This window comes from Musca domestica, unplaced genomic scaffold (genome assembly GCF_030504385.1).
Source record: "Musca domestica strain aabys unplaced genomic scaffold, Musca_domestica.polishedcontigs.V.1.1 50, whole genome shotgun sequence".
Classification (NCBI taxonomy): Eukaryota; Metazoa; Arthropoda; class Insecta; order Diptera; family Muscidae; genus Musca; species Musca domestica.
Genome location: NW_026712347.1, coordinates 6,789,841 through 6,813,160, shown reverse-complemented (window position 1 = coordinate 6,813,160; position 23,320 = coordinate 6,789,841). Strand labels below are relative to the sequence as shown.

The 23,320-nt window shown below is 40.5% G+C and overlaps 4 protein-coding genes and 1 long non-coding RNA gene across 6 annotated transcripts; 3 read left to right on the top strand and 2 right to left on the bottom strand.

Annotated features, from left to right (window-relative positions):
• The first annotated feature begins 1,291 nt into the window (after positions 1-1,291).
• LOC101890624 (DET1 homolog) lies at positions 1,292-3,438 on the top strand. The gene is made up of 3 exons (XM_005191033.4): positions 1,292-2,451; positions 2,533-2,846; positions 2,903-3,438. The coding sequence occupies exons 1-3, from the start codon at positions 1,492-1,494 to the stop codon at positions 3,297-3,299; spliced, it is 1,671 nt and encodes a 556-aa protein (XP_005191090.2). The 5' UTR covers positions 1,292-1,491; the 3' UTR covers positions 3,300-3,438.
• Positions 3,439-7,479: 4,041 nt separating this feature from the next.
• On the bottom strand, positions 7,480-8,464 carry LOC131805361 (uncharacterized). The gene is made up of 3 exons (XR_009343659.1): positions 8,327-8,464; positions 7,795-8,095; positions 7,480-7,602 (listed from the first exon to the last, which is right to left on the bottom strand). It is a non-coding gene; the product is annotated as an uncharacterized LOC131805361 (long non-coding RNA).
• LOC131805360 (uncharacterized) lies at positions 7,822-13,762 on the top strand. 2 transcript variants are annotated; one of them, XM_059128473.1, is made up of 2 exons: positions 7,822-9,781; positions 9,974-13,762. In XM_059128473.1, the coding sequence occupies exons 1-2, from the start codon at positions 7,822-7,824 to the stop codon at positions 13,573-13,575; spliced, it is 5,562 nt and encodes a 1,853-aa protein (XP_058984456.1). In that variant the 3' UTR covers positions 13,576-13,762. The 2 variants fall into 2 exon arrangements, with proteins under 2 accessions (XP_058984456.1, XP_058984457.1); XM_059128474.1 differs by having other exon boundaries at positions 7,822-10,194; positions 10,647-10,997.
• A 3,068-nt stretch (positions 13,763-16,830) lies between these two features.
• LOC101889190 (DET1 homolog) lies at positions 16,831-19,101 on the top strand. The gene is made up of 3 exons (XM_005184417.4): positions 16,831-18,114; positions 18,196-18,509; positions 18,566-19,101. Exons 1-3 carry the CDS (start codon positions 17,155-17,157, stop codon positions 18,960-18,962), a joined length of 1,671 nt encoding a protein of 556 aa, XP_005184474.2. The 5' UTR covers positions 16,831-17,154; the 3' UTR covers positions 18,963-19,101.
• Positions 19,102-19,330: 229 nt separating this feature from the next.
• LOC101888833 (general transcription factor 3C polypeptide 3) lies at positions 19,331-22,418 on the bottom strand. The gene is made up of 2 exons (XM_011294588.3): positions 22,150-22,418; positions 19,331-22,074 (listed from the first exon to the last, which is right to left on the bottom strand). The coding sequence occupies exons 1-2, from the start codon at positions 22,193-22,195 to the stop codon at positions 19,418-19,420; spliced, it is 2,703 nt and encodes a 900-aa protein (XP_011292890.1). The 5' UTR covers positions 22,196-22,418; the 3' UTR covers positions 19,331-19,417.
• Positions 22,419-23,320: the final 902 nt, after the last annotated feature.

Sequence of the window (23,320 nt, the reverse complement as noted above, 5' to 3'; positions counted from 1 at the left end):
CTTCTTCCTGAGAGAGTGACTTTTTATTTATTTTTATTCTCTTTTGCAAGAAAACTGTGAAAAGTAAACAGATGGAACCATGCAAAAACTTGCAAGCAATTAACTGATTAATCAAAATAAAGCAATTAAAGAAATTAAGAACACATTTAAGAACAATTGTGCTTGCGTTTTTTTAAATTAATATGTTCTAAGATTTTTTGCCCAAATATACATCACCGGAAGGAGAAGAAGAAGAGTTGCAAGTGCTTGCAAGAAGAAACGAGCAAGAATTTTCGAGCTCTCAGTAAAAAACTGTTCAAATGTCTCTCTCTAACGGCTCTCTTTTTCAGAACTTTTGTGTTAACTGACGGATTAGGGTAACCAGACACACCTATTAACATAGAAGGATACATAGTTTTATTTCCTTCTTCTTTCCTCGAATAGCTGTTGTTGGGAATGGCAATGAAGGAGTGGAAAGATGTATTTCATGACTTAAAATAATTTATTTGCAATAACCATGGTATCATGGCACGATTACAGAGGGCATGGTAGAAGAATATGAGTAGATGCATCGACACAGCAGCTGGGATAATGAACTGTCAAACTGATTTTGGAATTGAAAATGTTGAATATGTCAGAAGAATACTCCAGGATTGCAGAGCACAGTAATTCCCACTTCATCAAAATTTTCACCAAACCAGAAAGGACCCCCTGGTATAAAAAATCTAAATTACACCCTGACGACCAGAAGATGATGAATCGAATTTTGTACAACCATACATTCAGCAAGAGCACCCTTTATAAAATGAATGCGGTACCCTCAGCAGACTGCGAAACATGCAACGCAGAAGAAACCATTTCACACATATTGTTCAGTTGCACCAAACATGACAACATCAGGAGCAAGTACAAATCCTTCAATGGAATCTTCACCGTCGAAGATTTCATAGCCAAACATCACTGGGAACACCTGCATGATATGGTCAAGTTCATAAAAGAAACAACATCGCAAATATAACATGAAGGCACACAGACAAAGTCTATTTTTTCGTGTGGCAATATACCCCCTACCTCTCCAAAAGAAAGTTCGCCAATTATCCCCTCCCCTTTTAGTTCCCAACGCGCTTAGGGATTTAAAAAAAAATGTTGAATGAAAAATTATTTAAATTTGTAAAAATTCTTGAAAAATGCATATCATAACAACCTCCGACATATCAATTTTCACAAGCGTTGATGTATCTACCTTTATTCTTCTACTATGCTTCCACATTAACTTTAAAAAAATGTAAGTATTGAGGTCTCCAACCTAACCATCTACGGGGCACTTAAGAATTATCTTTGTCATCATTTCGCTTTGCATACCTGTATTTAGAAAAAAAGAAGACCTTATTTCAATGTTTATTTTGTTTCCACTTTCTAAACAATTTGGCCTTTCCTTCCTTCCATTTGCTGAGTCTTTTTCCATTTCCACACTTTCTAATTTCGCGCTCATGAGCTGCTTCCCCACCTTTAATGTTTACCAAAAACTCACAAAACCTACAACACCACCTGTGGGCCAGAGAGAGCAATTGGCGATTTGGTCATCATCCGGTAGCACAGCCTGCTCATTATTACAAGAGGAACTTTTATAAAAGCATTACACCCCGCCTAACCATACAAAATGTGGATAAACCACTGGCATTTTTGCGGAAATTTACTCCAGATGGTAGTATGCTGTTGGCATTTGCGTTTGGGCAACGTGCATTGGAAGTATATCAGTATCAAGGTGTTGGCAGAGTTGCACACCTGTTGAGTTCCCAAAAAAGCGAATGTATAACGGCGGCGGATCACTCTTTGGACTCACTACATATACGGCAGCAATTGTTCAATGCCCTTTTTAAGAAGAAATACACAATCCAATTGATAAATGCTTCGTGGTCCACGCGGCATGTTTTTCATCGAGAATTTAGTATATTCCTTGAAAATGGCCGTTATGTGCTGTTGGTGTCTGTGGCCGGTGGCGCTATACTTCCCAGTTATCAAGCCTATCAGGAATATCCTGATCTGTTCGATGATGCCAATTTGTATGACTACACGTTTCATTTGGTCGACTTACACAAGGGATGTATTTCCGACACGTTGCGTATGGAACATGATTTCATTGTGTTGTCCCACAATCATAGTGTCTCGGTATATGGACGTACGATAGCTATTTTATCTATATACCGACAATGTATAGAACTTTTGGAGCTGGATATGGAGGGGAAACTGCAACGTTTATACACTGTGGGTCCATATGGCAGTAATTTAGATCGTGATCAAATATTAGCCCATCAACAAATGACAACTTCCACACTGGATCATACACACAGTGTACCGTTGTCACATTTCAAGCAGAAAATCTTGGCATTTATTTACAATTGGGCTCTGGAGGCGTCAACGGAATGTGAACGCAAAGAGAAGATAAAGTTTTTCTATAAAAATTTTGGATTGGTAGGTAGGCGATTGCATTAAGCTCTCTTCCACATCGGGTGTTAGTGGCGAATAATGTTGTTTTTAATTATCACTTTTTAGGTCGAACGCATGCTTATAATGAAAATGCAGTTGATCGATAGTGAGCATATATTGATGCGTTATGAAAAACGACAATCTCAAATGCCCTTGGAAATGCTGGAAGGCACGGTGGATTCTGTTACAAAGAATTTTAAATTGTATGTCTTCTACAATATCACGGAGCAGAAGGTATTAACAATCTTTGGTCAAAATTCTGTAAACATGCTTTTAATGTTGCGGAATTTTTGTGACGAATTTCGCAATGTACGATCTTTGTACTCTTGGCATGCATCATCACCCAGTAATAATGTTTACTTTCGCGAATCGTTTGACAAGTAAGTATCTATATAAGAGATACGTCTTAATTTAATTTCACATTTTATTTTCCCAGCGATTTGAAATCATTTCCCGGTGGCATAAGAGAAGCAGCAGCTCGTGCTAATCCCAAGCTTCCCATTAGTGCACAAAATTTCTCAGCCATCCCTTATTTAGATTACTCGCTCTTCAATTATGATCATCGTTTTATATCTGCACTAGAGAGACCTCGTCTAATTGGCATGGAACCAATACGATTTCGTGATCGTATTACCAATATACTTAAGTTCCGTGTCCATTTGGAACATTCCTCTGACACATGGCAAGAGTATGGAATGGGAACTAATCCACGGGATTTGGTAACATTCATATTTCATCCCTATGAACCATTCTTCATAAGTATACAGAAGTTTATATCACGTTATGTATTAAATTTCCATATTTACAATACCAATACAAAAGTTGAACCGTAAATCCATAAATGTAGTCATAAGAGCACAAAATTGAAGCAGGAACTAGAAGTTAACAACCAATTTATTTTTTAAAGTATTTACATAATGCCTGTGTTATGAGTTGAAAACTCGCATTTTTAAATAAAAGTGTGAAAATGTTGCTAGTATATTTATATTGGATTTGATCGAGGGTTTGTTGAACAGAAAGAAGGTCCAATTTTAATATAAGGAGTTTTTGATTGTATCTTGATCTTTGACATTTTTTTCTACTTATAACACTACTATCATGGACGATGTGAAAAGATATACTCTTATTCTATATTTTTATATACAATATGATCTGCAGGTCTTCAATTGATAAGAAAACATTATCAATAATAATAAAGCAATTTTCGTATTTTCATTAAAATTACATTTTATTTCCTCTAAACCTAAAACTTCATTAACTCGCTATACTCTAAATCCTGTCCCAAATTTCACACAACACAATATTCATAGAGATATTGACGAGCTTTAGCAAAATTTCCACTGGAACGATAGATAAGATGTAAATTGAAAGCAATTTCCTGCTTTAAACTCAATATTTTCTCATGTTTTTCCAGCAGAGGGTGGGTGAAATTTAAAGCCTTTTCATAATATTCCACTGCCAAATGAAACAGACCACATTGATGATAGATTCGACCAAGATTATAATTAATCTCCTGATATGTCACAGAATTCTCCATAGATGAATCAACATTGTTGGGCGACATGGCAAAGGCCGTTGATCTCAACTCGGCATATTTTTGGGCAAAAACCACAGACTGACTAACGGCGGCACATTTTCGCAAGACTTTCTTTTGCATGGATATCTGTTGAAATATGACCGCTATGCAGAGGGCCAATAGGGCGGTAGGTTGTTCCTTGAAAAGGGGTACGTACACATTTAAAGCATATTTATAGGAGCTGCAATGCAAATGATAGTGACCGGTTAAAATACGCATTCCCTTGGCCTGAGGCTGCCGCTTAATTAATCTGGATGTAGAATTTGTACAACAAAGACATCCAACTTCCTTTGCCATCTTCAAAAATAAATGCCTCTTCTGGAGAGGAATATCAGTAATATAGCAGGCTTTCCAATATTGTCCAGAGCAGAGCAAATGTGCGCTTCCAAACGTGTTCCAAATGAAACAAATAAGGGAGCAAAAAATAAGCTCCGATAAAAAAACAATAGTAAAAGGAAGAGAATATTGTTTACGAATGAGTGTAATGCATAACGCCGAAAACCTTGTTTACGAACAAGTGTAATGTATGAGACATGTAGGACAACGCAACCAGCTGATTGCATCTAATTTGTTAATCTCCATGAAATGGTGTCTCTAGATCGAAAAGTGATGGAATTAGGTAAGTCTGGTAAATTGTACAATAAAAAGGAAAGGTAGACTTCTGCCAATTTTGCGGGACGCGCATTGAAACTATTCACCAGTATTGCCATATTTTAAAAAAAAAATCCATTTCCTTAATTTTTGCGCTGTTTAACTGATTTAAAAAATAAGGAAAAATATTGAATAAATTAAAACAACTTCTTTGCATGGAAATTAGAAAAGAAGCGGGCATAGCCTCAGGGCTGTAAAACTATGAAAAGTAAACAGACGAAAGTCCTGCAAAAACTTGCGAGCAATCAGCTGTTTTATCAAAATAAAGCAATTTATCCGAAAAGAAATTAAGAACATATTTAAGAACAATTATGCTTGTTTTTTTAATAAATACATTTTAAGATATTTTGCCCAAATATACCTCACTGGAAGGAGAAGAAGAAGAGTTGTAAGAGCTTGCAAGAAGAAATGTATTCAATAAGATATTACAAGCTCCCAGTAAAAAAGAACTTTCAAAATGTCTCTCTAAAACGGCTCTCTTCTGCAGAACTTTTGTGTTAACAGACGGCTTCCAGTAACAATTTGCAATAATTGTTACAAATGTTAGGGTAACCAGACACACCTATTACCATAGAAAGATATATAGTTTTATGTCCTTCTTCTTTCCTCAAAGAGTTGTTGCTGGGAATGGTAATGAAGGAGTGGAGAGATGTATTTCCTGACTTAAAGTAATTTCTTTGCAATAACCATGGTACCATGGCACGATTACACAGAAGGCATGGTAGAAGAATACAGGATAGATGCATCGACACAGCAGCTGGGATAATGAACTGTCAAACAGATTTTGGAATTGAAAATGTTGAATGAAAATAATTGAAATTTGTAAAAATGTTGAAAAATGCATGATATAACAACTTCCGATTTGCGCAGTATAGGTTAGGTTAAAGGACGCGCGATTGCCATATGGCAACCGCTCCACTTGGAGACCTATAGGTCCATTGTGTTCATCCTAGAAAAAGAGTTTTGAGAGATAGAAGAAAAAAGTGATTGATAGAGAAGATGAAGATAAGGGATAGTGTAGTAGAGTGAGAATCTACGGCTGAGGAGTTTGCCGTGTCGTCTTTAGCCACTTGAGTCTTCTGGCTAGTTGAAGTATTACTACTGGGTCAGTGTTAGAAAAAGATGACAAGCCATGTGACACTAGTTCTCCCACTAGCCTATGCCTCACATTATTGAGTGCTGGGCAGTGGCAGAGTAAGTGTTCGATTGTCTCGATTTCTTCTTCATCTTGACAGATCCTACAGTAGTCAATGCCGTCGCTGTCCCATTTCGATGTCATAGCCCTCACCTTACAGTGACCTGTGATGATGCCCACCACGAATTTTAAATCAGGTTTTGACAATGACATCAGCGACCTTGTTCTCTTCTCCGAGAGCGTGGGCCAGATTCGTTTGGGGATGGTACAACCCATTTCATCCAGCCATTTTTGTTGGATCTTCTCAGAGTAGTGTTTGTGAATAACCTGCAGGAAATGGCACAGTGGTGGTTTGACCGAGTTGTCTACTTGAATTGTAGTTGATTCGGATCCTAATCTGGCCAGTTCGTCTGCAGTCTCGTTACCTGGGATGTTGAAATGTCCAGGAACCCAACAAAGCTTGATGGACAACCCAGTGTTTTCCAAGGCTTCCCTGCAGTTCAAAACAGCCCTAGACTTGATTGTAAAGGAACTCAAGGCCTTCAGTGCCGCTTGACTATCGACATATAAAGTCACCGGTCTACTGACTTCAATGTTCCTCGTGACCAGCAGGTCAATGGCCTTTTTGACTGCAGTGGTTTCCGCCTGAAAAACGCTACAGTTGTTTCCAAGCTTGTAGGATTCACGAACGTTAAGAGTATCACAGAAGACACCAGCTCCCGTTCCACACTCCATCTTTGAACCGTCAGTATAGACAGCTATGCCGCGGAAAGTTAACTTCTTCAAAGGATGCCACCATACTAGAGATCCATAGGTTTCCAAAGTTTTCAGTAGAAAGGATGAGAGACTTATTGGTCTATAGTCCTTGGGAAGTGAGTGACTCGGTTTCCCCGCTTTGGGGATATAAGGGACTGTGACTTCTCTCCAAGCTTCAGGAATGTAGGGTAGACACAGACAAGCTTTGAAAATCTCCCCCAGTATTGGGGATAATGACGCTGAGACACGCTGTATCATAGCGGGAATAATACCGTCTGGTCCTGGAGATTTAAAAAGGCTTGAATGTATCTATTGGCCATTTGATTTTGGGTATGCTTACTATTCTGTTAGCCAAGTTTTGTTCACTAGCCGTATGATCACGATGCACTTGATCGGTTTGCCGATTGCTTGCAGCGTCGATACAGCCTGGGAAGTGTGTGTTGGCTAGCAGGTTAAGAGTCTCTAGTTCAGAGTCAGTCCATGTGCCGTCAGTCCGTTTTATACTTCCTATGGATTTAGGATCCTTCGAAAGGACTTAACGAAATCTGGAGGCGTCGTTGACACTTTCAATAGTGTTGGAGATGGTAACCCTGCAATTACCAAAGCTAAAAAAGTGTAGCCAAATTTGAAATACCACTGTTATAAATGGCCGAAATATCCCAAGCGAAGAGGGAGACGAAACTAAATTTAAGCCAACATCTTCATTTTGTTTATTTTTGTTGTTTTGCTTAATGTCACTTTTTATATAAATAGGCCCTTATGGCCATTGTTTATTCCCTTTTTTGTTAGAACCCAAAAATAAGTAAGTCGTGTTAATTTTTATTGTTTTTAAATTAAATATTTTTATTTTTTTTTTGTAAACTTAATTTTTGTTAAATTTTTAAAATTCTTACAGAGAATAAACAACGACAACTAAACTCACTATTTGTAAACAAACAAACCAAATAAACGCAGCTTTTATTTTGCCGAAATCCTGCCAGTCTTGTCATTTGGGAGCCAGCCGAGTTTAGGTTTATTCCTGGAAAATAACAAAAAAGGACAACTTTATTCTTTATTCTTTATTCTTTGTTTATTTGTTTTATGTCAATTTAATTTCTGTCGTCAATTGTCTTGTTGAATTCGTGTTTATTGTTGCTGTTCATTAAAACGGACGGACATTTTTTAAAAACAGCTGTCACCACTTTAAGTCACAAAAAAAAATAATTCTTACCTGTATTCAAGAAATTCTGCCGGTTTTATGCCACAAAACCAAGATCTAACCAGAAGAACCAGTGGACGCAGCACTCAAGGAATTCCGCCAGCCCGATATAACCCTGACACTTACGATATGTCTGTCGTTCGCTCACCAACAGGAGATACGCCTACCAGCAGCCACCAAAAACAGCAACAAATGCCAGCTGCAGCCGCAGCCGTCAATACACCGCCCGCCAATACTTCTAAATCTTCTTCTTCTTCTTCTCAGTTACAGCTCCAAAAACCGCCTTCAAATACACCAGCCAAAACACCAAATCCTGCAAATGAATTAGCCGAGATGAGAAAACTTATGAAATTTGAAATGGAACAGATGCAACGTCAGATGAAAGCAATGCAAGACGAATTTTTAGCAGCACAAGCAAAAATGCAAGCACAACTATTAAATACGTCACAGCAGTTTGCTTCTTTGCAAAACACAATGTCGCAGCAAGCATTGCCTACACTGACGTCACAACCACCAATTTTCTCAAATCAAACGACACAACAACCGCCATTGAATACGCCGCAACAGCCACAAAGGAATCTGCCACCACAGCCGCCATTGAATCTGCCACCACAGCCGCCATTGAGTCTGCCGCCACAGCCGCCATTGAATCTGCCATTACATTCAGTAGTTTTGCCACCACAAACAGTACCGCCAACAACAAGTCAACAGTTGCAGACTCAAGTGCATCAACTGCCACCATTGTCTATCAACACAGATGAGTCTTTTCCAAATTCACTTTCAAATAACTCCAACGGAAATGCACATAAAAAAATTTATCCCTTGCCTATTTTTTCAGGTCTTCCAGAGGAGTGGCAGGCATTTTTCGAAGCCTACGAGAGCACCACAACCGAATTTGGTTACTCCAATCTCCATAACATCATGCGTTTGAGAGACGCATTGAAGGGCCGAGCAAGGGAAACAGTGGAATCCATGTTGGGGAGTTCTGCCAACGTCAGCGCCATTTTGGAAATTCTGCAGGAAACATTTGGTCGACCAGAGCAACTTATCCGAAGCCAAGTAGAAAAAGTCCGAGCCATTCCACCGCTGGCAGATGATAATTTGGATGCACTTGTCAACTTTGCCAACAAACTCTCCAATATGGCCACTTTCCTAAAAAACGCCAAGGGTGAACACCATCTATCCAATCCATCGTTGCTGAGTGAGCTAGTGTCCAAACTGCCGATAAACCGCCAAATGCAATGGGCCGAAAAATGTCTGCAACTCCAGCACCCCGCCACTATAGTTGATTTCAGCGATTGGTTGGGAATATTACGCCGTCTCGCACATATGGTCCACGACACACAGCCAATTTCAGCAACCTCGTCCAATCGCCGACACACACAAACACAACAAAAAAAATACGCATATGTCGCTGTCAGTTCGAGCTGTCCAATTTGTCAGGGAGAGTGCAACAATATAAAAATCTGTCCACACTTTTTAAAAATGACCATCGATGACCGATGGAATAAAATTAAACAAATTAAAACTTGTTTTTGTTGCTTAAAGAGAGGCCACCAACTTAAAAATTGCCACTATAAGCGTCGTTGTGGCATAAATGATTGCCAAAAATCACACCACCAATTGTTGCACAAAACACTCGCGACGCCATCCCAGGAACCGAACCGAACATTACCCACACACGATTTGGAGCCACGAACGAACACCCCATCTCTTCCCGACGCACCGCCGTCTCAAACACAACGAAGAAATTGTCATGCCGCCCACTACACCGAAAACGTACTGTTCCAGATTTTGCCCGTGACGCTATACGGAACACACAAACAAATAACGACGTACGCGTTCATTGACGACGGCGCCAATGTGTCCATGCTGGACGAGGACGTTGCTCGCGAACTCGGAGTACACGGGAAACCGGAGATTTTAAAAATTCAGTGGCTTAATAACCAAAACATAAACGAAAAAACAGAAAAAATTAATTTGACAATTAGTGGTGTCGGTGAGTACAACAACAAGTACCCGATAACCAATGTTTACATTTCGTCCAATCTGTCATTGCCAATACAGAGTTGCCATCTGGCTCATTTAATTAAATCCCGTGAAATCGACCAAATCGCCGAAATTCCATTCCGGGATTATTCGAATGTTCAACCTAAACTAATATTAAGCTTGCAACATTCATTTTTAACAGTTCCCTTGGAAGCTCCTCGTATGATGACCGATGTTGGACCAATCATTACCCTAACGAGATTAGGCGCCGTAATTTATGGACCGATCCCAGGCGAGAAGAGTTCCAATCTTAAGCGGGCTTTACACGTTAGGAAACGTTTCGAGGAAGAAAATTGTGACTTTCTTAAGGAAATGCATACCATGATGCGGCAATATTTCGACGTGGAGACATTGGGTACCAAGGTAAATGTGACACCAATTCTGTCCATAGATGATGAACGAGCGTTAAAAATATTGAGAGAAAACACGAAAAGAATCGATGGGCGATATCAGTGTCCGCTTTTGTGGAAAGAACATTTTTCTCCAATTCCAGAATCGTACAATTTGTCGTACAACCGATTGCAGTGTGTGGAACGAAAAATGGCAAAGGACAGTGTATATGCAGCTCAATATTGCAAAAAGATAAGAGACTACGAGGAAAAAGGATATTGCCGTAAACTTTCAGTAGCAGAACGAGAAAGAAGGAGCGACCGAACGTTTTATTTGCCACATTTTGGCGTTAAAAATCCCAACAAAGATGGAATTCGTATCGTCTTCGATGCTGCTGCTGAAGTTCAACAATTTTCATTAAATAAAGCCTTATTACCTGGACCTGACATAAATAACTCTTTAATCTCTATTCTTTTTAAATTCAGGGAATTTCCTGTAGCCGTGTGCGGAGATATACAAGAGATGTTCCACCAAATTGTAATCGCCAAAGAAGATCAGGACAGTCAGCGATTTCTATGGAGAAATGGGGATCCCAGTCAACCCTTAGAAACTTATGTAATGGAACGGATGATTTTTGGAGCCACTTGTTCGCCCACCATAGCCCAATATGTAAAAAACCTAAATGCCCGAAGGTTTATAAATGAGTCGCCAAGAGCAGTACAAGGAATCATCGATCGTCATTACGTAGACGATTACGTCGACTGTTTCCAGACTGAAGGTGAGGCAGTTGAAGTGGTACGTGATGTCATAAAAATTCACAAAGAGGGTGGATTTAATCTCCGCAACATCAAGTCTAATTCCCTTGTTTTACAACGTATGTTTGGCAACCCTATTTCTGATGAAAGTGATGGCAACTCCATTTTTGATGATGGAATGGAACGGGTACTCGGTATTCATTGGCTGCCAAAATCAGATGTATTTTGTTTTGAATTAAAATTACACAAAGTGGATGAAAAGATATTGAAATTGCAAAAAGTGCCAACGAAACGCGAAATGTTGTCTTTAAATATGTCCGTATTCGATCCATTCGGGTTTCTTGGTGATTTTATGGTGACGTCGAAGATAATTATGCAAAATGTGTGGAAAAGTCGTATAAAGTGGGACGAGGAGTTGCCGTCCGCGATTTATAGCCGCTGGAAGACCTGGCTGGAGGAATTGCCTAAATTAAAGGATTTCAAAGTTCCGAGGTGTTACAGTAATGGATTTTTTAATGGTATAGTAGATTTGCATGTGTTTGTGGATGCCAGTGAAGATGCAATGGCTGCTGTGGCATACTGGCGTATAGTAACAAATTGTGGTGTAAGTGTTGTGTTCGTTATGGGCAAGACGAGCTGTGCCCCAACAAGATACCATACTATACCTAAGCTTGAGTTGCAAGCAGCAGTAATTGGAGTGCGAATGAAGGAAAAAATTTTGGAAAATCATTTGAAGAATATTAATAACATTTATTTTTGGTCAGATTCCTCAACAGTGATAAGTTGGATCCGTTCAGAACACCGTACATACAAACAATATGTGGCAAATAGAGTGTCGGAGATTCTGGAAAGCAGCCGTATGGAGCAGTGGCGGTGGTGTCCAGGAGCGGAAAACCCAGCTGACGAAGGGACCCGTGCTAAAGGACCCAAGAAGTACCAGCCAGAAGGACGTTGGAAAAATGGGCCAGAATTCCTGAGAAAAGAAGAGAAGTATTGGCCGGACGAGGAACAAATTGGAACATGTGTGGATCACAGCAAAACAGAGCTAAGAAACAAATACAAAGTTTTGGTGGCTTGCCAGGTATGTTTTTGTATTCCAGATATTAATAGATTTTCAAAATATCGTAGGCTGAAACGGGCAATGGCGTGGACATTCCGATTCGTTGAAAATATGAAGAGGAAATCAGTGGTGTCGGGTGATTTGACGGTGGAAGAAGAAGCACGGGCAGAAATGTATCTCTGTCGCTGCGTACAGCAAGAAGTATATGGGGATGAAATTCTTGACATACAGAGAACTGGATCAGTGTCTGCCAACAGCTCCATAAAGTCTTTAAATCCACAAATTGGAAGTGATGGTTTGCTTCGGGTATCTGGAAGAATAGAAAATGCTGTTTTTTTGTCCCTGGATACCAGACGACCAATAATTCTACACAAAGGTCATCGTTTTACACTTTTGCTGGTGGAATTTTACCATTCTCGTTTTTGTCACATAAATGTTGCCACTACAATGAGCGAAATTCGTCTGCGATTTTGGATTCCGTCACTTCGTCAACTTCTAAGAAGCGTTCAGTCCCGATGTCTTGTCTGCAAGATTCGTAAGGCCAAACCAATTCAACCACAAATGGCCCCGTTACCCTTGGAACGTGTCACACCTTATGTCAGAGCCTTTACCTACACAGGACTTGACTATTTTGGTCCTGTAACAGTGTCAATCCGGAGACAACGAGAAAAGAGGTGGGTGGCACTGTTTACATGCCTTACAGTTCGCGCTGTCCACTTGGAAATTGCAACAGACCTGTCGAGTGATTCCTGCCTAATGTGTATTCGGAACTTCATCAATCGAAGAGGCGTCCCAGAGATGATAAGAAGCGACAATGGGACGAATTTCGTTGGCATAGCAAAGGAGCTGCAAGGTATAACCAATTTTTTAGACACTAATTCCGTTTCTTCTGGTCTGACAGCTCTTGGAATAAAATGGGTCTACAATACGCCAGTGAATCCCAGCGAAGGCGGAGTATGGGAGCGTCTTGTCCAATCTGTTAAGAAGGCTCTTTACATCATGCTAAAGGAGCAAGCCCCAAAACTGGAGACTCTACAAGCGTTCCTGATTGAAGCGGAGAATATGGTCAACAGCAGGCCACTTACACATTTGCCAGTTACTCCAGAGGACCCAGATCCATTGACTCCAAACCACTTTCTGCTTGGATGTACCAATTCAACCCAGACTCCAGCACCGTTTGAGCCTAGACTGATGTGTTTAAGGAAGCAGTGGCGCGTCACCCAAAATTTGAAGAATGGCATGTGGCATCAGTGGCTTCGGGAATATCTTCCAGAATTAACTCGAAGAACAAAATGGTGTCTTCCTTCTCGGTCGTTGGATGTTGGTTGCCTTGTGTTTGTTTGTGATCCAGAGATGGCTCGGAGTCAATGGAGACGTGGACGAGTCATCGAAGTATTCAGGGGCAAAGACGGAGTGGCACGATCAGCCAAGGTGAGAACGAGTGCCGGTGTATACCACAGACCTGTGTCCAAACTTGCCATTTTGGACGTGGAAGCGGCTGGAGACGGAGTTGGTGAAGCCTCCCCCTCTGGGTCAGTTCACGGGGGTGGGGATGTTGGAGATGGTAACCCTGCAATTACCAAAGCTAAAAAAGTGTAGCCAAATTTGAAATACCACTGTTATAAATGGCCGAAATATCCCAAGCGAAGAGGGAGACGAAACTAAATTTAAGCCAACATCTTCATTTTGTTTATTTTTGTTGTTTTGCTTAATGTCACTTTTTATATAAATAGGCCCTTATGGCCATTGTTTATTCCCTTTTTTGTTAGAACCCAAAAATAAGTAAGTCGTGTTAATTTTTATTGTTTTTAAATTAAATATTTTTATTTTTTTTTTGTAAACTTAATTTTTGTTAAATTTTTAAAATTCTTACAGAGAATAAACAACGACAACTAAACTCACTATTTGTAAACAAACAAACCAAATAAACGCAGCTTTTATTTTGCCGAAATCCTGCCAGTCTTGTCATTTGGGAGCCAGCCGAGTTTAGGTTTATTCCTGGAAAATAACAAAAAAGGACAAATAGACTCCGTGAAACATACCCAAGATGTGCGCTTGGCCTTCTTGATCTGTCAGCTCCTCTACTTCATGTCCAGGTGGGTCAGGTCGCTCGTACGGTAGATATAGAGATATGAAAATGTGAACCCTTCCGGATTTAGACTCCAATCTCGCTACCGTAACGTCTCCTCCACTGTTGTTGCTAAGGAAGATAAGGTTTAAACTCTTTTTGGCAACAATACACGTCCTTACCTTATCACCATTGGAGACCGCATAAGAGACGTACTGCCCACTCCCTAGTCCAGATACCCTATTATTGTATATATAGGGTTCCTGAACCAGAGCTATGTCTACTTCAGCTTTCGAGAGGGATAGGAGGAGTTCTGCAGCAGCTGCTTTGTAGTGATGCAGATTAATCGGCATGATGCTAAGTAGCTGCTGTTTTCTTCCACCTAATGCAACGGCGTTAGACGGAAGCGGATCCATCCAGCGCCGAAATGCAGTTTTCACCCACAAGCTTGAAGGTATTCCTGGCCATCCGTATCCATAGATACCTTGATGACCAGGCCCCCTCCCTCAGTGTTTGAACTGACAAGACGCCAGTTGTCCGTCTTGAGGTTGGGTTTTTGCTTGCCCAGTATTGTCAGGATGCGTGCCGGATCCACGGATGGTGGTGGCACCCAAGCTGTCAATACCTTACCGCAGGGGATGTCCTTCAAGAATACAGCCGCCAGATCACAACCCTGCCAGAGATCGCGAAAGCCAGATACTGCGGTGACCAGGTAATCCTTAGATTCCTGGTTCTCGCAGCACAATACTTTCACGCCTTTGTAAAGGGTTGCACTGCCGAACTGCATACTTCGTGGGTCACCCTCTCCCGTGAAGACAAGCTCCCTCAGACGATCTTCGAATAGCAACCATCGACTGTCGCTGATTTTACCTTCCGGTTCAGCCTTGTCGATGATTGCTACCCGAAGATTATCCGGGTAGATAGTTCGCGAGTATTTCCTCTTCCGTCCTGTTTGGCCTGCCGTTTGTGACTTGACCTCTCCCTTGTGAACCTTATCAGGCTTAGAGCTTGAAGGGGCTGGTGGGGGAGGTTTAGTCGCGACCGGCTTGCTAGCGGACGGAGTGGGCAAAGGCTGAGAAGCCGGGCCCTTGGATGCCTTCTTGGCCTCAGGGTGTGGTTCTTCCGTAGACCGACCCCTTTTCAACGCTGGGCGTGAAGAGGTATCGGCCTCCGGTGGAACTGCAAGGGCTTCGCCTATAGTGGGCTTCGGCTTCTTGGTCTTATTTTTCCCCCGCCTTTTGGCAGGTGGATTCGACCCAGCAGTGTCAGCGTTGGCCGTCACCTCGTGAACAACGACCGTGGTGGTCTTGTTAGTGGCGACGGAATTGCTGACCTCCGCTGGGCCCTCAGCAGAGGGTTGAACCACAGGTTGGTTTACCCTACTGCTGATAGCAGATAGTAGGAGAGGTTGAAGATTCTGGTTTAGAGAACCGCTCGGTAAGTGCGGGTGGTTCCGTTCGAACTTTGCAATTACCTTGAGGTTCATCTTGATCAGAATCCTCTCTCTCTCCGTTATCTGCGCGGGGTCTTTGCCGATAAATTTTTTGCAGTAATTTACCGACGTTTTATATCCCCGCTTTGCTTTCACCTCTTTTATGTCGGCGCCATCACGAGAGGTAGGGTTTCTGGCAGGATCCCCGCCATTGCCTACAATGATGGCGTCTTGCCGATCGAGGCTGGTGGCATCGGAAGTGACCGACGTTATTCCCTCCTGGGTTTTGGACTCCGCGCAAGTCTCGCTGGGAGTGTTCTTGGTGGCTTGTTGAGATGACTTACCACTTTGAGACGAGGAAATGACCGTGATGTCCAGTTCCTCATCCGAAAGTGGTGAGTCATCTCCAAAGCCAGAAGGAGTACTCTCCTGACTGAGCCTTAGCGTTTTCGTCTTCTCCAGGAGGGCGGACAACTGTTCGCTATGTCGCTGGATGTTGTCATGGATGACGTCACTGTAGCTCAGTATGTCGTCCCCTCCCGAATTGGAAATCATGTCCTGTGGGCGGTCCTTGGTCGGTGCTTCTTTGGAAGCAATGGTGTCATTGGTGGAAGTTGGGGTTTTGTTTTTGTTGTTATTTTTCTCCATGTGAAAGGTCGGACTTGGAGGAGACGAGGTCCACCATGGCATAGCCTCCCTACCATGGCAAGGACTTGGCAACTAAGCCTGTTACTCACTGAGGCGCCCAGGTATCAGTGAGGCAACCGTGCGAATACAGTCGGTACACTGACTGCAAACCGAGGAACGCTGATGGGCACGGTTTACGTAACACCCCAGCGTTAGGGGGTCTTATTCCTCGGTAGACCAACACCGATCACTTCCGCCAGTTGTTCGCCTCATCGAACCAGGGATCATGGGCACTTGGATATTTATTCCGAGACTCTCCCCCCGGAACCGCTGAGTTGTCCGCGACTGCTTATTTATTCGCAGCTGCCCAATATATCTATTGGGCGTTCCACTTTCCGCAACCTGTGGATGCGTCCGGTAGCAACCAGCTATGCTTCCGATGATCGGCCGGAGTATAAGAAAACATATAAAAATCTACTTATTATTGACAACACATTTTGATATATCAATGTTCCCACTCGATGATACATCTATCTGTATTCTTCTATCATGACAGAAGGTAGAACAAAGCACAAAGCTACCTCTGCCAAAACATGTACTAATATCTCAGATTCAATTTTGTCTAATAACTCCAAGATTCCATTCATGGTTTGTGGAAAAAATATAAAACATAATAAAACTAATTGTTTTTAATTTTAAAGTATATTTGACACTATAAGACTCCGGTACAGAGTTGTATTTTTCCTAGTTTCTTGAATTTAAATAACCTTTTTACTTGAGCCATGCATGGTACAATAAAGACAAGGTAGACTAACTTTGAAAAAAAGTATAGAGTTCTGTAACCTGACCATCTACGGGGCACTTAAGAATTATCTTTGCCATCATTTCGCTTTGCATACCTGTATTTAGAAAAAGAAGAAGACCTTACTTCAATTTTTATTTTGTTTCCACTTTCTAAACAATTTGGTTTTTTCTTCCTTCCATTTGCTGAGTCTTTTTCCATTTTCCACACTTTCTAATTTCGCGCTCATGAGCTGCTTCCCCACCTTTAATGTTTACCAAAAACTCACAAAACCTACAACACCACCTGTGGGCCAGAGAGACCAATTGGCGATTTGGTCATCATCCGGTAGCACAGCCTGCTCATTATTACAAAAGGAACTTTTATAAAAGCATTACACCCCGCCTAACCATACAAAATGTGGATAAACCACTGGCATTTTTGCGGAAATTTACTCCAGATGGTAGTATGCTGTTGGCTTTTGCGTATGAGCAACGTGCATTGGAAGTATATCAGTATCAAGGTGTTGGCAGGGTTGCACACCTGTTGAGTTCCCAGAAAAGCGAATGTATAACGGCGGCGGATCACTCTTTGGATTCACTACATATACGGCAGCAATTGTTCAATGCCCTTTTTAAGAAGAAATACACAATCCAATTGATAAATGCTTCGTGGTCCACGCGGCATGTTTTGGATCGAGAATTTAGTATATTCCTTGAAAATGGCCGTTATGTGCTGTTGGTGTCTGTGGCCGGTGGCGCTATACTTCCCAGTTATCAAGCCTATCAGGAATATCCTGATCTGTTCGATGATGCCAATTTGTATGACTACACGTTTCATTTGGTCGACTTACACAAGGGATGTATTTCTGACACGTTGCGTATGGAACATGATTTCATTGTGTTGTCCCACAATCATAGTGTCTCGGTATATGGACGTACGATAGCTATTTTATCTACATACCGACAATGTATAGAACTTTTGGAGCTGGATATGGAGGGGAAACTGCAACGTTTATACACTGTGGGTCCATATGGCAGTAATTTAGATCGTGATCAAATATTAGCCCATCAACAAATGACAACTTCCACACTGGATCACACACACAGTGTACCGTTGTCACATTTCAAGCAGAAAATCTTGGCATTTATTTACAATTGGGCTTTGGAGGCGCCGACGGAATGTGAGCGCAAAGAGAAGCTAAAGTTTTTCTATAAAAATTTTGGATTGGTAGGTAGGCGATTGCAATAAGCTCTCTTCCACATCGGGTGTTAGTGGCGAATAATGTTGTTTTTAATTATCACTTTTTAGGTCGAACGCATGCTTATAATGAAAATGCAGTTGATCGATAGTGAGCATATATTGATGCGTTATGAAAAACGACAATCTCAAATGCCCTTGGAAATGCTGGAAGGCACGGTGGATTCTGTTACAAAGAATTTTAAATTGTATGTCTTCTACAATATCACGGAGCAGAAGGTATTAACAATCTTTGGTCAAAATTCTGTAAACATGCTTTTAATGTTGCGGAATTTTTGTGACGAATTTCGAAATGTACGATCTTTGTACTCTTGGCATGCATCATCACCCAGTAATAATGTTTACTTTCGCGAATCGTTTGACAAGTAAGTATCTATATAAGAGATACGTCTTAATTTAATTTCACATTTTATTTTCCCAGCGATTTGAAATCATTTCCCGGTGGCATAAGAGAAGCAGCAGCTCGTGCTAATCCCACGCTTCCCATTAGTGCACAAAATTTCTCAGCCATCCCTTATTTAGATTACTCGCTCTTCAATTATGATCATCGTTTTATATCTGCACTAGAGAGACCTCGTCTAATTGGCATGGAACCAATACGATTTCGTGATCGTATTACCAATATACTTAAGTTCCGTGTCCATTTGGAACATTCCTCTGACACATGGCAAGAGTATGGAATGGGAACTAATCCACGGGATTTGGTAACATTCATATTTCATCCCTATGAACCATTCTTCATAAGTATACAGAAGTTTATATCACGTTATGTATTAAATTTCCATATTTACAATACCAATACAAAAGTTGAACCGTAAATCCATAAATGTAGTCATAAGAGCACAAAATTGAAGCAGGAACTAGAAGTTAACAACCAATTTATTTTTTAAAGTATTTACATAATGCCTGTGTTATGAGTTGAAAACTCGCATTTTTAAATAAAAGTGTGAAAATGTTGCTAGTATATTTATATTGGATTTGATCGAGGGTTTGTTGAACAGAAAGAAGGTCCAATTTTAATATAAGGAGTTTTTGATTGTATCTTGATCTTTGACATTTTTTTCTACTTATAACACTACTATCATGGACGATGTGAAAAGATATACTCTTATTCTATATTTTTATATACAATATGATCTGCAGGTCTTCAATTGATAAGAAAACATCATCAATAATAATAAAGCAATTTTCGTATTTTCATTAAAATTACATTTTATTTCCTCTAAACCTAAAACTTCATTAACTCGCTATACTCTAAATCCTGTCCCAAATTTCACACAACACAATATTCATAGAGATATTGACGAGCTTTAGCAAAATTTCCACTGGAACGATAGATAAGATGTAAATTGAAAGCAATTTCCTGCTTTAAACTCAATATTTTCTCATGTTTTTCCAGCAGAGGGTGGGTGAAATTTAAAGCCTTTTCATAATATTCCACTGCCAAATGAAACAGACCACATTGATGATAGATTCGACCAAGATTATAATTAATCTCCTGATATGTCACAGAATTCTCCATAGATGAATCAACATTGTTGGGCGACATGGCAAAGGCCGTTGATCTCAACTCGGCATATTTTTGGGCAAAAACCACAGACTGACTAACGGCGGCACATTTTCGCAAGACTTTCTTTTGCATGGATATCTGTTGAAATATGACCGCTATGCAGAGGGCTAATAGGGCGGTAGGTTGTTCCTTGTAAAGGGGTACGTACACATTTAAAGCATATTTATAGGAGCTGCAATGCAAATGATAGTGACCGGTTAAAATACGCATTCCCTTGGCCTGAGGCTGCCGCTGTATCAGACGATTGATGTAACGGTGATAACGTAAATCCTGACCCTTTTGTATTAGCAAACACATGAGATTCCACAGCGGTTTAGAACTGGCATTTTTGTGTATCAATTCCCTTAAATATGAAAAAGCAATGGAACAGTCATTGTTAAAGTAACAGGCCAATATGATGATGCGCTCCAGTTCGACATGATAGCCAACAAAACGTTTGGTTGTGACCATGGCAAAGCACATTCTTTCTAATATGCTTGTGTTCTTGTGCAGGAATCCAATCCGCATTAGTTCCAAAAACAGTTGATATTCATCATGCACGGAGAGGTCATCTGTGGCATTGTTTGAGGACGAGCTTTTGGAAACCTCCAATGCTTTATCAGCTTCATCACCGATTATGTTACGCATTTGTAGAATAACTTTGAGGCCTTCTGAATTATAGAAAGACCCACCATTTGCTGCCGCTTGCATTTCTTCTCGATTCCGCAGTTTTATTGACTGACGTCCCAGTAAGACACAACCGATTTCCAGGAACTCTTCGATTTCATTGATTTGTTGTAGCATTATACACCTCTCATAGAGTAAGCGTGCGTGCAATGGCTGGCCCTCATGTTCCCCAGATTGTTCCAAGGCTTTGACCGCCTCTATGTGCCTACCCTGTTGCTTCAACAAAGCAGATAAAGTAAATTTTGCCTCATAACAATATGGTGCATATTCCACCACTCGGGTATAACTCTCAATGGCTTCGTTGCAACGATTTAAATGTCTCAAACATTCGGCCTGTTTTAGCCAAATAAAAGCTGGACATTCAATGATATCGCCGTCGGTTATTGGTCTCAGCAGGGATATTGCCTCCGCATATTTATGTTCCTGCATAAGGGCTTCAGCAATATCGCAATATAGATGTAGTCTATCAGTTTCCAGGGGAGGTATGTGTTCATGTATATTCTGTATCAAGTAGCCCAGTAAATGGTGGGCCTTAAGATTGATTAGGGCCACACATAGTTTTACCCTGAAATCGGGTAAATAATCATCGGGTATTACACAATAGAATATCAAGTCCAATTGCTCCTCCTTTTCGGTTTCCAGTTCTAAATTTGTTCTTTCTCGCAAACATTGTAGAACCTTAAAATATTGTTTGTTGATAATACACAGCTCCATGTAGAGATTTAAATCTTCCAAACTAAAGAGATGGCCACACACACCGTAGGCACTTTGCATGGCCTCCAAGGCCAAATGATATTTGTTGCAGCCATGAAAGTGTTTGGCCACATTTTTGGCAGTTACCAAACACAATTCATGTCTGTCAACCGGACAATGCTGTATCATTTTTAAATATGTAAATAGAGCCGCCGTTTTCTCTCCCATCATATCCAAGAGTCGGGCCTTACGCAAACGCAAATCATAATCGCGTGGATGGACCTTAATGGCACGCGTATAGTATATTCGTGCTCTCTGCAAATTGCCCTGTGCTATGTGCATCTCGGCAATACGTATCCATTGGTAACGATCGCTGGGATTCAAATGGACAGCAATTGTAAGAAAATTTAAAAATTTCTCCGTATCCCGTGATTCGTATATTTCCGCCAGTGTAAAGAAGGGTTCAGGGGCCAAGGGGTTTTGACGTATAATTTCCAAACAAATTTTTTCAGCCATTTGTATTTGGCCACGCGCAAAACACAAATTTGCCTCACCCATCAAACCCTGTAGGGCCACATTGAGCAGCGATCGTTTGCGTACTCCACCGGTGCTAGTGGAGCTAGTAGATCGTACTCGGCGACTGGTGCTCGGTATGTCGTCAGCGTTCATTTTGCGATCTTTTCGTGATTGTTTTTTTCGCTTTGGCACGGTCATATTGGAAAAGTTCAATGCTCCCGGTGGTAGTTCAATGTTTGGAAAACCTTGCATTATATTTGCCTTAAACTCGGCTTGCTCTTGCATTTCTCTCTCCTGCGAGCTTCTAATATCGTTGATATCACTTGTCCCCATTTCGGCATCACCATCCTCCTCCTCTTCATCTTCTTCGCCATCATCTTCATCGTCTGGCTGTTCGTGTGGATCCAGTTTGGTATAGAAATCGGGAAAATCAGCTTCACCATGAACAAATTTTTGAATTAGATTGCCCTCATCTTCGTCATCATCTGAAATAAGTTGAAGGACTTTTAATGGTTCTGTCTCCTGGAATTGGGATAGTTCTTCTTCGGGGACATCATTACTATTGATTTCTTCGATGACCACATCACAGGAAGCGGCAAGATCCATGGTTATGAGTGTTTGGAATAGGGGTTTTAATTGGGAATATTTCCGGGAGATCCTCCGTCCGCTCAGTCAATGAGATTTGTTTTATAGGAATGCCAATTTAGTTGGTTCTATTCCCTGCGAATATGGAGCGAAAAAGGAGGGCAAAGCGGTATTTTCAGTGTTTACGAATGATTGGGTAGAGACAATATGGATGACTAGACGTTTGTTTACGAATAAGACATGGTAAAAAAACAGCTGATGTCTTGAATACCAAGTCGAGTGGTGTTGTCGGCGATAGCAAGTAATTACACTGTGATACAAATCTTCAGAAACTACACACTTCTTATTGTACCATGACATATTATAGAATATTTCTGTACAAAATGAAATCTTATTATAAAATTAACTTTTCTGTCCTCAAAAGGTACAATGACTACTAATGGGTTAATTAATTAAAATAATGGGTTAAATAATTAAATTTTTTTTCTATGCCTAATCCCATATGTTGCAGGAGGAGTTTCAGAAAGAAAGGATAACAGATAAAAGTATTGCAAATTGTGACTTTTTGTGAAATAGGTACCAAGGGGTTCGCAGATATATATCATCATCACAACAGATCCTGCGTTAGCAAAAATATTTGTATGCTTGGTACAATGATATCAAGGTAGGGCTATGATACCATATGATTTCAATTTTTTATTTTCTTGGCTTAATATGTCATCTTTATTTGTTTATGTATGTGTTTTCTTTTCAATAACAAAAAAATTGTTCAGAAAATATTCAAATTCGGATGTTTTCAAAATGTTTATTTCAACGTATGCATCGGCAAAATCTAGAGTTTTTGTAGCGAAATAATCCTTTAGAGATATATAGTACATGATTTTGAAAATAAGTATGGACCTTTCATTCAGTTATCGCGGTTTACAATTATTTATTCAAAATAAATGGAACAAATTGTTTGATTTTTTATTGTTTTGATACTAATTTTGACATTACAAGCCAAACAGGTAGACCTCTATACTTGAATTTTTTTCAAAGTTGACCTACCTTCTCTTCATTTTACCATGTTTGTAACGATTTGAATGCTTATTTCGCTTTTTTGAGGGTTTTGATTTTTAAAATCTTGAACCCTATGTGGGGGAGGTA

Bases quoted from the DNA above. Each gene is read 5' to 3' on its own strand.
- LOC101889190 (XM_005184417.4), top strand. From the start codon at position 17,155: ATGTTTACCAAAAACTCACAAAACCTACAACACCACCTGTGGGCCAGA. The intron at 18,115-18,195 runs GTAGGTAGGCGA...ATCACTTTTTAG, and splicing joins TCTATAAAAATTTTGGATTG to GTCGAACGCATGCTTATAAT. The intron at 18,510-18,565 runs GTAAGTATCTAT...TTATTTTCCCAG, and splicing joins TTTCGCGAATCGTTTGACAA to CGATTTGAAATCATTTCCCG.
- LOC101890624 (XM_005191033.4), top strand. From the start codon at position 1,492: ATGTTTACCAAAAACTCACAAAACCTACAACACCACCTGTGGGCCAGA. The intron at 2,452-2,532 runs GTAGGTAGGCGA...ATCACTTTTTAG, and splicing joins TCTATAAAAATTTTGGATTG to GTCGAACGCATGCTTATAAT. The intron at 2,847-2,902 runs GTAAGTATCTAT...TTATTTTCCCAG, and splicing joins TTTCGCGAATCGTTTGACAA to CGATTTGAAATCATTTCCCG.
- LOC101888833 (XM_011294588.3), bottom strand. From the start codon at position 22,195: ATGGATCTTGCCGCTTCCTGTGATGTGGTCATCGAAGAAATCAATA. The intron at 22,075-22,149 runs GTAATGATGTCC...AACTTATTTCAG, and splicing joins GGTCATCGAAGAAATCAATA to ATGATGACGAAGATGAGGGC.
- LOC131805360 (XM_059128473.1), top strand. From the start codon at position 7,822: ATGCCACAAAACCAAGATCTAACCAGAAGAACCAGTGGACGCAGCACT. The intron at 9,782-9,973 runs GTGAGTACAACA...CATTTTTAACAG, and splicing joins TTTGACAATTAGTGGTGTCG to TTCCCTTGGAAGCTCCTCGT.